The sequence below is a fragment of the Onychostruthus taczanowskii genome, unplaced genomic scaffold (assembly GCF_017590055.1).
Source record: "Onychostruthus taczanowskii isolate IOZ18803 unplaced genomic scaffold, ASM1759005v1 scaffold108, whole genome shotgun sequence".
NCBI classification, from domain to species: domain Eukaryota; kingdom Metazoa; phylum Chordata; class Aves; order Passeriformes; family Passeridae; genus Onychostruthus; species Onychostruthus taczanowskii.
In genome coordinates this window covers 1,733,870-1,745,358 of record NW_024497408.1, presented here as the reverse complement: position 1 = coordinate 1,745,358, position 11,489 = coordinate 1,733,870, and the positions used below count along the sequence as shown (strand labels likewise).

The window sequence follows — 11,489 nt, the reverse complement described above, 5'->3', positions numbered from 1 at the left end:
AGGTTGGGCAGGTGTTCTTGAAGTCCTTTCCAACTGGGTATTCTATCCTGTGATTTTATGTTTGGGTTGGTTTTGTTTTGGGTTTTTTTCCCCCTTCAAACTTACAGCTAGGACTTTCAAGTACTAGCTGGGCCTGAAATTAAAGACAAAACTAACAAATTAAGATTCTTATTGCTCAGTATCACTCTGAAAAAGTTCTGCTACTCCCCCTTTTTGTTCCAATAGAGATGTCTATGGCAATCCTGCCTCTGAAGCTGGGGTCTGTCAAGCTCTTGCCAGATTACTGACACATGCCTATGTTACCACCTTATAAGACAAGTTTCTTTTGTTGTCTCTTTGTAGTACTTAGCTCAGTGTTCCCATGCTATTTGCATTCAGTACTTTTTAAACAGCAGAAGTATCTTATTTCTCACCAAATTTCCCACCCTGAAATGCTGAATACTGGCTCCTAGAACACACAGTTAACAAACCCATTTTTCTGGAATAAACTATTAACTTACAAGCACAGGAATTATGCTGAGTTAGAGCAGGTTTATGTAGGACATTAAGAATTTCTTCACAGAAAGGTTGAATAGACACAAATGAGCTGCCTACAATGTGGTGGAGTCATGGTCCCAATCACACCTGGAGATGTTAAAATTAAGACTGGATATGGCACTTAGTGCCATGTTCTGGTTGACACGGTGGTGTTTGGTCACAGGCTGGATTTGATAACTTCAGAGGTCGTTTCTGCCCTAAATGATTCTCCAAACACAACTCAAATACAACCAAACGGACTTTCTGAACAAAGTTTATTTACACAGAAAACATCAATCATCAGGCCTTCTAGCTTGATTTCCTTCTCCTGCTGAGTCTCCAAAACCACTGGAAGCAGCCAATAAACTCAGCAACCCTCGCCACGGCAACTTCCATCGCCCTCCTGCCACACCTTCCCTTCCCTTCCCTAGACGGGGGTGCCCCGGGACGCCGCCGCCCGCTGCGCGTCCTGCCGGTAGCCCTTGAGCAGCTGGTTCAGCAGCGTCTTGTCGGAGTCGCGGCGCGGGCGGACGAGCGGCGGGAGCGGGTTCCCCTTCAGCTCGATCACCGCCATCTTCGCGCGGTCCAGCCCGTCCCGGTTGGGGATCTGCAGCATCCGCGTGTAGCTGCCGGAGTGCGGCTGGAAGCGGGGCGCCAGCACCTTGAACAGCTTGTGGATGAGGTCCTTCTCCTGCGGGGCGGCACGCTCAGCCCCGGCTCCGCGGCGGGCCGGGACGGAGGTGGGGCTGGGGGGTACTTACGGTCAGCCAGAAATCCGCCATGCGCATGGCGCGCTCGTCCTTGTCCCCCCGCTTGGCGTAGTCGATGAGCTGCGGGGAGGAAGGAGGCGGCGAGTCAGGAAAGAGGCGGCGGGTGAGGAATGAGGCGGTGGGTCAGGGTGGCTCGGCCGCCCCCCGGCCCGGCCCGGCGCGGCGCGGTGCCGCCGCTCACCCGCTCGGCGTAGCCGCGCATCTCGTCGGCCCGCGCCCAGGGCGTCTCGATGCGCTCATGGCGCACCAGCGCTGTCACCAGGTTCCGCAGCAGGTCCAGGCGCGACCGTGGGCTGAGCCCCAGCCGCCGGTACACGCGGCCATGCGAGATGGCGGCCGCCACCGACAGCCGCATCCCGCCGATCCACCGACAGCCCGGCCGCCGCCGCCGCCTCCCGGCAGCGCCCGGGCGCCGCGCAGCGCGCCGGGAACTGTAGTCACAGCCAGGAACGGGTCAGGTTGGAGGGGCTCCACGGCTGGTCCAGCCTCCGTGCTCGATCAGGGCCGTCCTGGAGCACACGGCACAGGAACGCGTCCATGCAGTTCTTGACTATCTCGGATAAGGGAGACTCCGCAGCCTCTCCGGGAGATCTGTTCCAGTGCTCGGTCACCTGAACCAGTAAAGAAGTTCTTCCTCCTGGCAAGTGGAACTTCCTGTGCACCAGTTTCGGCCCGTTGTCTCGTGTCTGCCGCTCGCCACCACCGAGCAGAGCCTGGTCCATCCCCTGACCCCTCCCTGAGACACTGACACACGGATGAGGTCCCCTCTCTGTCGTCTCCTCTGGAGGCTGAACATGCCCAGCCCCCTCAGCCTTTCTCATAAGAGACACTCCAGCCCCTTATTTCCTTTTGCCACCCTCCGCTGGACCTGCTCCAGGAGCTCCACGTTTCAGGAGCCCAGAACAGGACACAGCGCTCCAGACACTGCCTTTGCTCACGGAGTGCAGCCCGCAGCCGCGGACCGGGAGAGGGAGCCGGGACAGGGAACCGGGACAGGGAGCCGGGACAGGGAGCCGGGACAGACCCGGCGGAGCGGGGAGATGCTTGCGGGCGCGAAGGAGCCGCGCCGCCGTGATCCAGGGTCCCGGCGGTCCTCGTTAGTTCTTTTTAGAACTATCGGATATAAGTTAATTAAAAAAGCAGATTTTAAAATGTCTGGCTTTAATACACTGCTGTGTGACTGGTTAAAAGGAAAAGGACTGCATCATGTCGTACGACTTCCATCTGGCTTTCCCCAAATGCACTCATCAAGTAACTGAGATCCTGCTTTCCATGAATTCTTGACAGTTCTGTTCTGTTATCCTCATACAGTCACAGAACAATACTACTAGTAGGATCCTCAGTACAACCGGGAACTCCTTTGTCTACCTTTTCATTCCTAGATCTGCTAACCATAGGTTTTTGTCTTTAACACTTTGCTTCCACTACCTACTTTCTAAAACCGAAGACAGTTGTTATTATGACTATTCACTTGTTCTCATTCCACCACCCCCCACCCCCCAATGTTTCGTTATGTTTTATAGATACTTTTCGTTTTACTTTGTTTACACATTTCCCCGCATACCGGGGGTCCTGGATCCTGGCGGTGGAGTGGGATCCTGCCAGGGCTGGCAGCCCGTCCGGGGTGGTGCCAGCCCTGCCTCTGCCCTTGAGGCGCGGCGCGGGCTCTGCGGGGCCGAGGGCGCAAGCAAGGTCAGCACGCTCCTCGCCGAGCTCGGCTGTCGGACACAGCCCGCAGGATGCTCCTGCGCCGAGCGGAGGGGCTCGGCTGGATGCGTGCGGGGGGCAGGCAAAGCCTGATGGAGACCATGTGTTGTTCCCCCTTTTCCGGCGGATGCCAGAGAGCTCCGGAGCCCCGCAGCGCATCCCCGGGCTGTGCAGAAGCTGCGCACACCCGCAGCGTGGCGTGGGGTGCTGGATCCTGATGTGGCACAAGAGCCACCATCCATCCACAGAGCACAGGTGGCTGTGTGCTTTATTCCCACAAAGGCTGAAACCCACCCCAGCTTGCAAGAGCTCACGTCCCAGAGTCAAAGAACTACGAACAGTATTGTTCAGCTCCAAGAAAAATGCTAGAAGGCAGCGTAAGGAGATTTCCTCCATCTGTTTCTTCCAGCCAGCATCAGTGTGTTTCAGAGAAAGGGCAATGTGTAATAAAAAGCAGCTACCAACAGTGTAAGAAAAAATATCTTTGTTATTATGAATACATCATAAAATCACAGTCATCTTATACACACTTTAGTATTTTATATATAAATAAAGTGAACAGTATAGTTATTGGAATGTGTAAAAAGAACAAACATACAGATTTTTTTTAAAGTGTGAAATTAACAGAGAGTTGACCCCACCCCCACCTGTTGTTGCTGCTCTGGGACTTGGTACATTAACTCTGAAATACTTCTAGGCAGAAGGCTATGCAAGCTGTGATGCTAACAGCAACTCCAGGCACCATCCTAATTGCATTTACAATCAATTTTCCTCTCCTTTTCTTATTTAGCCTGACTATATAGTAATTCTTGTGTGTCAGAACTACAGTTTTGCAAGAAAGACTAAACCTTTATGTACTTGGCACAGTATTGGAAAGAAAATATTTTTCAAGATTCATGATTTTGTTAAACCCATTAACAATCAGAATTTTCTTATCACTACACACTCTTGCAAATGTTCCCATTAAATATATTTCTAATATTAATAAAATAACAATTTTTTATTTTCCTTCTGCTTATAATTTGATGTCTTAACATCAAAATAATATTTCTTTCTAATAAAATTATACATACCATTTATATGAAACAAAGTTGTCATGTGCATAAGCCTGGTAATGACACTAGCCACGAGTGTAGAAGTTTCTACTTTCTTGTTTTGGATTCTTGGGAGAGTTTGTTATTTTTGGAGCCACAGAGTAATAAATAATTTGCAAGGTAATGACTTGAATGGATACCAGTAACAAAACTTAAGATTGGAATTGATTCTTCTGCTCTGGCTTTATGAAACTTTTTGTATGCTGAAGAAAATGACACTTTTCTGAACCTTTATGTGTTTACCCCAAAATCTGAACGAAATGTTGCTGATACAATGTTTTATGAGTTACCACACAGGTAATCAGAAATGAGAAAGTTCCATGCAAAGATCTCAGCTGGATGTGGTCTGAAGGCTGACCCTTGCCAGCCAGCTGTGCTCAGAGGGACTCTCCCTGCTGCAGGAATTCCTGTGTCATGTCTGGTGATCTTTGCCATAGTGTTCCCTCCTTGCTGCTGGGACTCAAACAGTTTTGAGACAGGAAATCTGGGCAGAGGAGGGTAACAACAAGGGCAGACCCAAGGAACACATTCTGTCACCTTTCCTTTTTTAAGTACTGTGAAAGCCAATCATGCCAGCTCCAGAAAGGGAAGTCATTGAGGTTTCCATTCAGAAAGGCATGTAAGCATGTGCTGTGTTTATATTAATGAATCTGTAGGACAGCTTGCTGTACTTACAGCAAAATATGTATTTTATCTGCTTTTCTGGTCCATTCTCAGAATAGCTCTTCCCCAGGCACTTTTACACAGCAGGGCAGTTGTCACCTCTCCCTGAAATTTAATGGTCAAACTGTTGGAGCTTCACATTTGGTGTGTGCCTCTATTCTGAAAAGCAGAACTTAGAACTAAAATAAGTGCCTTTTTTTATAATACATCACCTTGTGGGCAGTAGACAATAGTATTTAGTTTGTATGTAGGAAGTGGCTCATCTAACAGAAGTTAGATCATTCAGTATCTGATGGTCAAAAAGCTGCAGCTACTAATTCTCTAGTGGGAACCAGCCTGATCCAGCAGGGCACAGTGGTAAACATATGCAAGGGTTCCGTAATTTGCTAGACTTAAAAATACATTTGACATTTAACAAACTTAATTAAAATTGCATATTCATAAATGACTTAATTTACACTCAATTGCCTGCTTGAAATTAAGAAAATAAGACACTAATGCCTCAGTTCATGCTATCTTTGAGGTTTTTTCCAGCCTGCTGCATATAAGACCATCCCTATTTTGGACACAGGTACCTTCCTCAAGTCTCCCTTATTATGTGATTCACAAGATTACTTGGATCTGCAGCTGCTGGCAGAGCTCCTCCCAGACAGAGGAGAAGCCCAAGGACCACAGGGTTAAATCACTATAATATTTTTTCAGCTATCCCCATGACTTAGGCATTGCTTTGTAAATACTGATACAGATATAACGTGAAAAGAACTACAGAACACTCGTGTTCTTAAAAGCTAATGCCCTGGCTTGTGGCTTAGTGGCAGTGAGACGTTGGGAAATGGCAACAGGAATGAACACATCCTCTTAAGACAATACACAGAAGTCATGGAAAAGTCTAGACAGCCAGCTGTTTATGCAGCGGACCTGTACTGATGCTGTCAGGATTACACCAACTGTCTTTTGGCCCAGGGAATATGGAATGGAATCCAAACCTTCACGTATTATCTGAAAAGGCCCTTCTTATATTTTTACCTGTATTTATTCTACTAGAACATGCAAGCCCTGAAAAACATGGCAAAGTAACAATTTTCTCTTTGCATTTGTGACATGGACACTATCAAACACCAAACATACTGTGGAAGTAGCAGCTACACAGACACAACATTGAAATTTTGTGCTTAATATACTCCTTTATATTCTAAGCATGGCAAAGCCCTCAGCAGCTGTAGTAACCCAAAAGAAATGGCAACATACATCATCCATGAGGTATGGTATAACTTGTGCATCCAATTTTCCAGTGTAAATAAAGGGCACTCCCTTTTATCCCCATTCACAAGTATAAGATCCCATGTGCAGTACCTCACCTTAGCCATCCTCGTACCAGTTGAAATGTTTTGTCATGTGCACTCCTGCACCTACTCACACTCCTCATACACCCAGCCAAACACACTGCCACTCTGTGTTCCAGTTTGGTGAAAGCCATTTAGGTTGGTCTCATGCAGCAGAGGAACAAAACAGGTGGAAGCTCTTTGCAAACATGAGGACTTTCTCTGGTCTTGATTTCACTCAGACTTCAGAATTTCACCAAGGAAGACATGAACCTGCAGGAGGTCAGAACCTGACTCTTCCTGCAAGGCTGGGATATATTTTGTTCTTGCCAATAAGCCTGCTTGATTCACTTTTGATTTGGTTTCCTGCTTTAAACATCCCCTTTATCTTGATTATCTTTGTGTAATGTATGCAACGCGAATCTTGTTGAGAAGTCTATCTGGCCTTCACACTGAGCAGTGGGACAATGGTAAAGAAAAAGTGGTGTTTGTGTGTGTCCTAAAGTAGTTTAGGACACACACATCTTTTGACTGTCTTTGAACAGTACTCTAGCAACACAAAGCCAAATAATTTACTGATCAAGCAGCAGCACCCTTGTATAACCCTTCAACGTTTTTTTGTTTTCCTTTTTCTGCCTTAATGAGGCGTAATAGAAGGCATGTCTCACTTACAGGTAGCCTCTGCTGTGAAGCAGGGGTCCACTTCTCACACTCCTAAGCCTGGGGACAGTAGCTGGAGACTTGAGTTTAGTGGTATAATTCATGTGCATTCATAAAGGAACTGTGGACCAAGGTGTTCATTATCAACATAATTCAAGGATGATGTTCAGCTAACCCTTTGTCCCTGGCAAAATTTGTGTACTGGGTCATTTGGACATAGAATGCAAAGTAGTCAGATGGAATGCTGTGGTCTGTGCTATTAGCTAGAGCATGCCTTAATCATATTATATGCTAAGAAGGTTTTTTTGGTAGTCTAGGTACAAAGCACAGTGCAGGCTTGGCAGTATGGAATTTCTGCAAGGAGGCTACCATGAACCAGGAAAGCTACAGTACAGGCAGCATGGTTCAGGAAAAGCAGAAAGAAAAATGGGAAATAATATATATATATATATATATACACACACATAGATATATATATATATTACATTGTCAGTGCATTTTTTTTATATTGTAGAATTCTAAAGAGGCTTTGTTTTTCAGGAGGAATAGCTAAGGGTGGTCTGCCTTCTGTATCCTGGTGTTTCTGGGTGTTGCCCGTGGTTTGTAGTCTTCCCCGGATCCAAAGTCTACTGTGTCGTGGTAGTTTGTGAATTCCTGAGGTAATGGAAACTCTTCTGTTGATGAATGAGTCCTGTGTCCAAACACTCGCTCTTGCAGCTCAGCGATGTCGTTTCTGATGTCTGCCATCATCAGCAATAGGAAATCAAATGAACCCGGTGGGCCCTGCAGTCACAAGGCACTGCCATTAATAACAATCCACCTTGCTCTTACAGTTTTCAAACTGGCTGACAGAATTACTCCTGCAGGGGCTGTTCAGTAAAATTCTGCTTTGTATAGTTGCCAAAAGCTAATGGTCTGGTTTTTAACCACTTTTGATCAGGAAACAATTTTTGAAAGAATCAGATGTTTTTGCAGACAGAGCTTACATTTACAAGATGGTCAGCCCTTTTGTCACTTAACAATTCCTTTGCTTCATAGGAATATCTTTGGACCTCATGGGAATAGAGGAGATTAATCTTGGTTTCTTGTCTTCTTGCTTATTGAACTGACGTACATTACATTCTTAGAATGATCAATCAACAAATTATTTTAAGACTGCTATTATTTGTCAAGTGTCTTTTCAATACGGTAACCTTGCTGCTGTCCATCACTTACTAAATATATTGGTAATTACAATGCAGAGAGTATCTGATTTTAGAAAATCATTATTTCTTTTTAGTAACAGTAAAATAAACTGTTAGTACTGAGCACACTCTCCAGGCACACTCTTAAAAATCAACTCCACCAATGAGAAAATACCATAAATAAATGGATAGAATCATAGAGTGATTTGGGTTGGAAGAGACCTTAAAGACCATGTAGTCCCAGCACTTCTGCCATGGGCAGGGACACTTTTCAATAGACCAGATTGCTCAGAGCCCCATCCGCTTGGCCTTAAGCACTTGAAGGGATGGGGTACCCACAGCTTCTCTTGGCAACCTGTGCCACTGTCTCACCAACCTCACAGAAGATATCCTAATATCCTAATATCTAATTTAAACCTGCCTTCTTTCAGTTTGAAGCCATTCCTTTGTCCTGTCACTACATGCCCTTGTCCCTCTCCATCTTCTTTGTGGATCCCCTTCAGGTATGCCATTAAGTCACCCTGAAACCTTTTCCTTTCCAGGCTTAAAAATCCCAGCTCTCTCAGCCTTTCCTTATAGGAGAGGTACTCCAGCCCTCTAATCAACTTGGTGGCCTCCTCTGGACTTGCTTAAACAGGTCCATGTCCTTCCTGTGCTGGGGACCCCAGAGATTTTTTAATCAAGTCACCTGAAAACAGATCGCCAATATTCATTCCTTCTTCTGGAACTCAAAACCTCTAGTTTCCCAAATCTGAGAGAGGTGAGGGGCAGGATATTAAAAGGTTGCAAGGATCAAATTCCTACTGGGAGCAGAGGTTGAACTGTACTAACCCCTGCATGGTTCTGCCTTCCAAAGGTGTCTCAGCACCACTGTAAGGCAGGGGTGCACCTACTGCCTTCGGTCGCACACCCAGCAAGGGAAGAGATTTGTAGGCAAAAACATTTGAATGAAAACAAGTAATTACTTTTTTTCCAATATCATTTTCTGTGTATGTAAATTATCTGTTATCTTGGCACAGTAGTTTTTTTTTCTTTAACTTTTGTCTGACCTGTGGTTAGTAGTCAACATCACTCTGTTGTAGAAATTCCTCCTGTGTGGAATACTTACAGGTATCCCCTTTGGTCCTGGTGCTCCTCGCTCCCCCTGTAATCAATACCACCTCAGTTAGTTTGCTGTGACTAAAGCATATTAAAAAGTTTGCTTCTGCAGCCTCATTTACTGTCCCCAGATCAAGAATCATCAGCTTGTTTGGAAAAAGAAAAGGAAGGAGGAATGCAAGGAAATTGCTGCTGATTCTAGTGGGAGCAGAGTGGGGCATTTCTGATATTTCTCCTGAACAGTAACAAGTGAATAAATAAACAGGAAGAATTAACAATGAATGAAAAGGGCTAAAGCATCAACATTTCTTCATGGAAAAGCCGAAAGAGCTGAAGAGAAAGAAAATAATTCTGTGTGACAAATAGCCTGGCAGGACTATTTGCAGGACTTCAGGAATGGCAAACACAAAACAGCAGAAAGATGACATGAAGGAGTGGGACAACAGGATGATTTCATCTTAACAAAGGAAATGAGGTAGTAAAAGGGTGTGACTACAAGTGTGTAGAGTCTCTCTAGCAAGCCTGCACTTCACATGTGCATGTGCCCATCTTATGGAAATTAGTACCTCTCCTCACCTTGCTACCATCTCTCCCTGGGGCGCCAGGTGGGCCCTGCAAGAGAAAATAACGTATCACAAGGGTGTGAGAAGCTGCGGAGCTGAGGGAACTTGTGCAGTGCACAGCAGGAGACAGGAATACTGACCACAGGGCCCCGTCTGCCCTGCTTAATGTGCGATATGTCTGGAGACGGGCCCATTGGTCCCATCGATCCACGAGGGCCTGGCTGTCCAGGAGGTCCAGGCGATCCAGGCGCTCCTTGACTCCCTTTAGGTCCTGGAGGCCCTGAAATCAAAAGCAAAAGTTACCTGCCAGGGAAAGCCTTCACAACACTTCATCAGTGCAAGAAGTGGGGAATGACTTTTTTTTAAAGACCCAATGGGCTGGTTACTTAAACACACCCAAATCCACAACAACACAACCAATTTATCTGCATGTGCACATCAGCAGCCATCTGAGACATCATTAACCCCTGTCACAGTCGCTGCAAGAGATGACCACCAAACAATTAAATTCTGTGTGTAACAAGAATTTGAGTCTGCCAGGTGCTTAAGGACACAGACTGGGAATGAGAAGAAAAGCACAAATGCCTCATTTTCACACAAAGAAGAACAAATCACATTTAGGAGCATCTCATAAAAAGAAAGCCTCAAAAAACTCACGGGAATTTTGTGTCATGGGCATCTACATGACTGACACAAGCAAGTTCTCTCCAGTGAGGAGCTGCACCTCTCTTTTGCCCAGTGCAATAGCCAATGTGTTGGGGGAAAAAGGGGCTCTGTTCTTCCATGTTGTTTTATATAATTTTCAGCTTCTGCTGGTGACTTTTTAGGAAGCACTCAGGCAACAAAACATGTTTAGCTCAAGAGAAACAGTAGGAAACATAAACCAGAAAATCAGGCACCTGAAACAGCATTTGCAGACAATAAAGACCATTAAAATGTCACTAACTGAAACACTCTTTTATTAGAGGGGGAAACACTTCTCTTCATACTGAGGGCACATGAAAAACATAGAGAATAAAAGGCAGAGAGTAAAAAGCATTCAGCAGGACTGAATATGTACAGTGAGGATTTTCAAAAGGAGACAACTCAAGTTCAGTGATGACTCCCTGGGACTCTCCCTAGGGGAGGGCAGCAAAGGAGGTTAGCAAGGGTTTTAAGGGTTTTTAAGGTTTTTAAAGGGGTGGTTTTCAGATTTCTACAGTACCTCGGACAGCTCAGTCAAGGGGAAACCCAGTGGGTGGGAGACCTGCAGGGTCAGGCCCACCTTGGAGGAACTGCAAAGCAACACACTCCACTCTTCAGAGTCTGTAGTGGAACTTCTAAACATACTGTCCTAGCACTTATGATGAACTGAAGACTGAAGATACTCATCCTCCAGGAAAATGAGATAATGACTCAGAAAACAAAGCAACATTGCAGAAGGGGTGTAAATGGGAAGGTGGGGTGCGGTTCAGTAGGGAGTAACTCAATCCTCATGAGGAATATTTGCCATTACTCTGTAAGAATCCTGATGAAATCCAGCACAATGCTTGGATTTATTGCTGACCCGAAATTAGATTTGCATTCAATATGATTTGCAAAATTTTGAGTATTGATGGCCACCAGATGCGAGGTGTCTGGATTAAGTTTGGGCTTTAGGATTTCTCTGTTTTTCATGGTTTTTCAAATGATAACTTAGCAAAGAAGGTGTGAGTGGAGTTATACTTTTCAGATCCCTTTCAATCTGGGATACAACGTAAAACCAACAGATGAATCCTTGCAAATCACACAAGGAAAAATAAAAGAGTTGGCACAAACTCCTACAAACTGAAATAACACACATTTTTCCTCTACTACTGGCTGTGAGCTAAAGCAATAGATATTCCTGAAATGAAATGGAGAGTGTTTTAAGACAGGATTGAATACAGGAAAT

The 11,489-nt window shown here is 45.5% G+C and overlaps 2 protein-coding genes across 2 annotated transcripts in view; both read right to left on the bottom strand.

Annotated features, from left to right (window-relative positions):
- Window positions 1-774: 774 nt before the first annotated feature.
- Window positions 775-1,711, bottom strand: MRPL17 (mitochondrial ribosomal protein L17). Its single transcript, XM_041419149.1, has 3 exons — window positions 1,468-1,711; window positions 1,278-1,346; window positions 775-1,207 (listed from the first exon to the last, which is right to left on the bottom strand). Exons 1-3 carry the CDS (start codon window positions 1,639-1,641, stop codon window positions 944-946), a joined length of 507 nt encoding a protein of 168 aa, XP_041275083.1. The 5' UTR covers window positions 1,642-1,711; the 3' UTR covers window positions 775-943.
- Window positions 1,712-3,381: 1,670 nt separating this feature from the next.
- CCBE1 (collagen and calcium binding EGF domains 1) overlaps window positions 3,382-11,489 on the bottom strand; it is a 96,110-nt gene continuing 88,002 nt past the window's right edge. The window contains exons 8-11 of the mRNA XM_041419605.1: window positions 9,718-9,857; window positions 9,591-9,626; window positions 9,025-9,060; window positions 3,382-7,515 (exon numbers count right to left, since the gene is read on the bottom strand). Coding sequence (XP_041275539.1) covers window positions 7,282-7,515; window positions 9,025-9,060; window positions 9,591-9,626; window positions 9,718-9,857 — 446 coding nt within the window. The 3' untranslated portion in view covers window positions 3,382-7,281. The remainder of the gene's footprint in view (window positions 7,516-9,024; window positions 9,061-9,590; window positions 9,627-9,717; window positions 9,858-11,489) is intronic.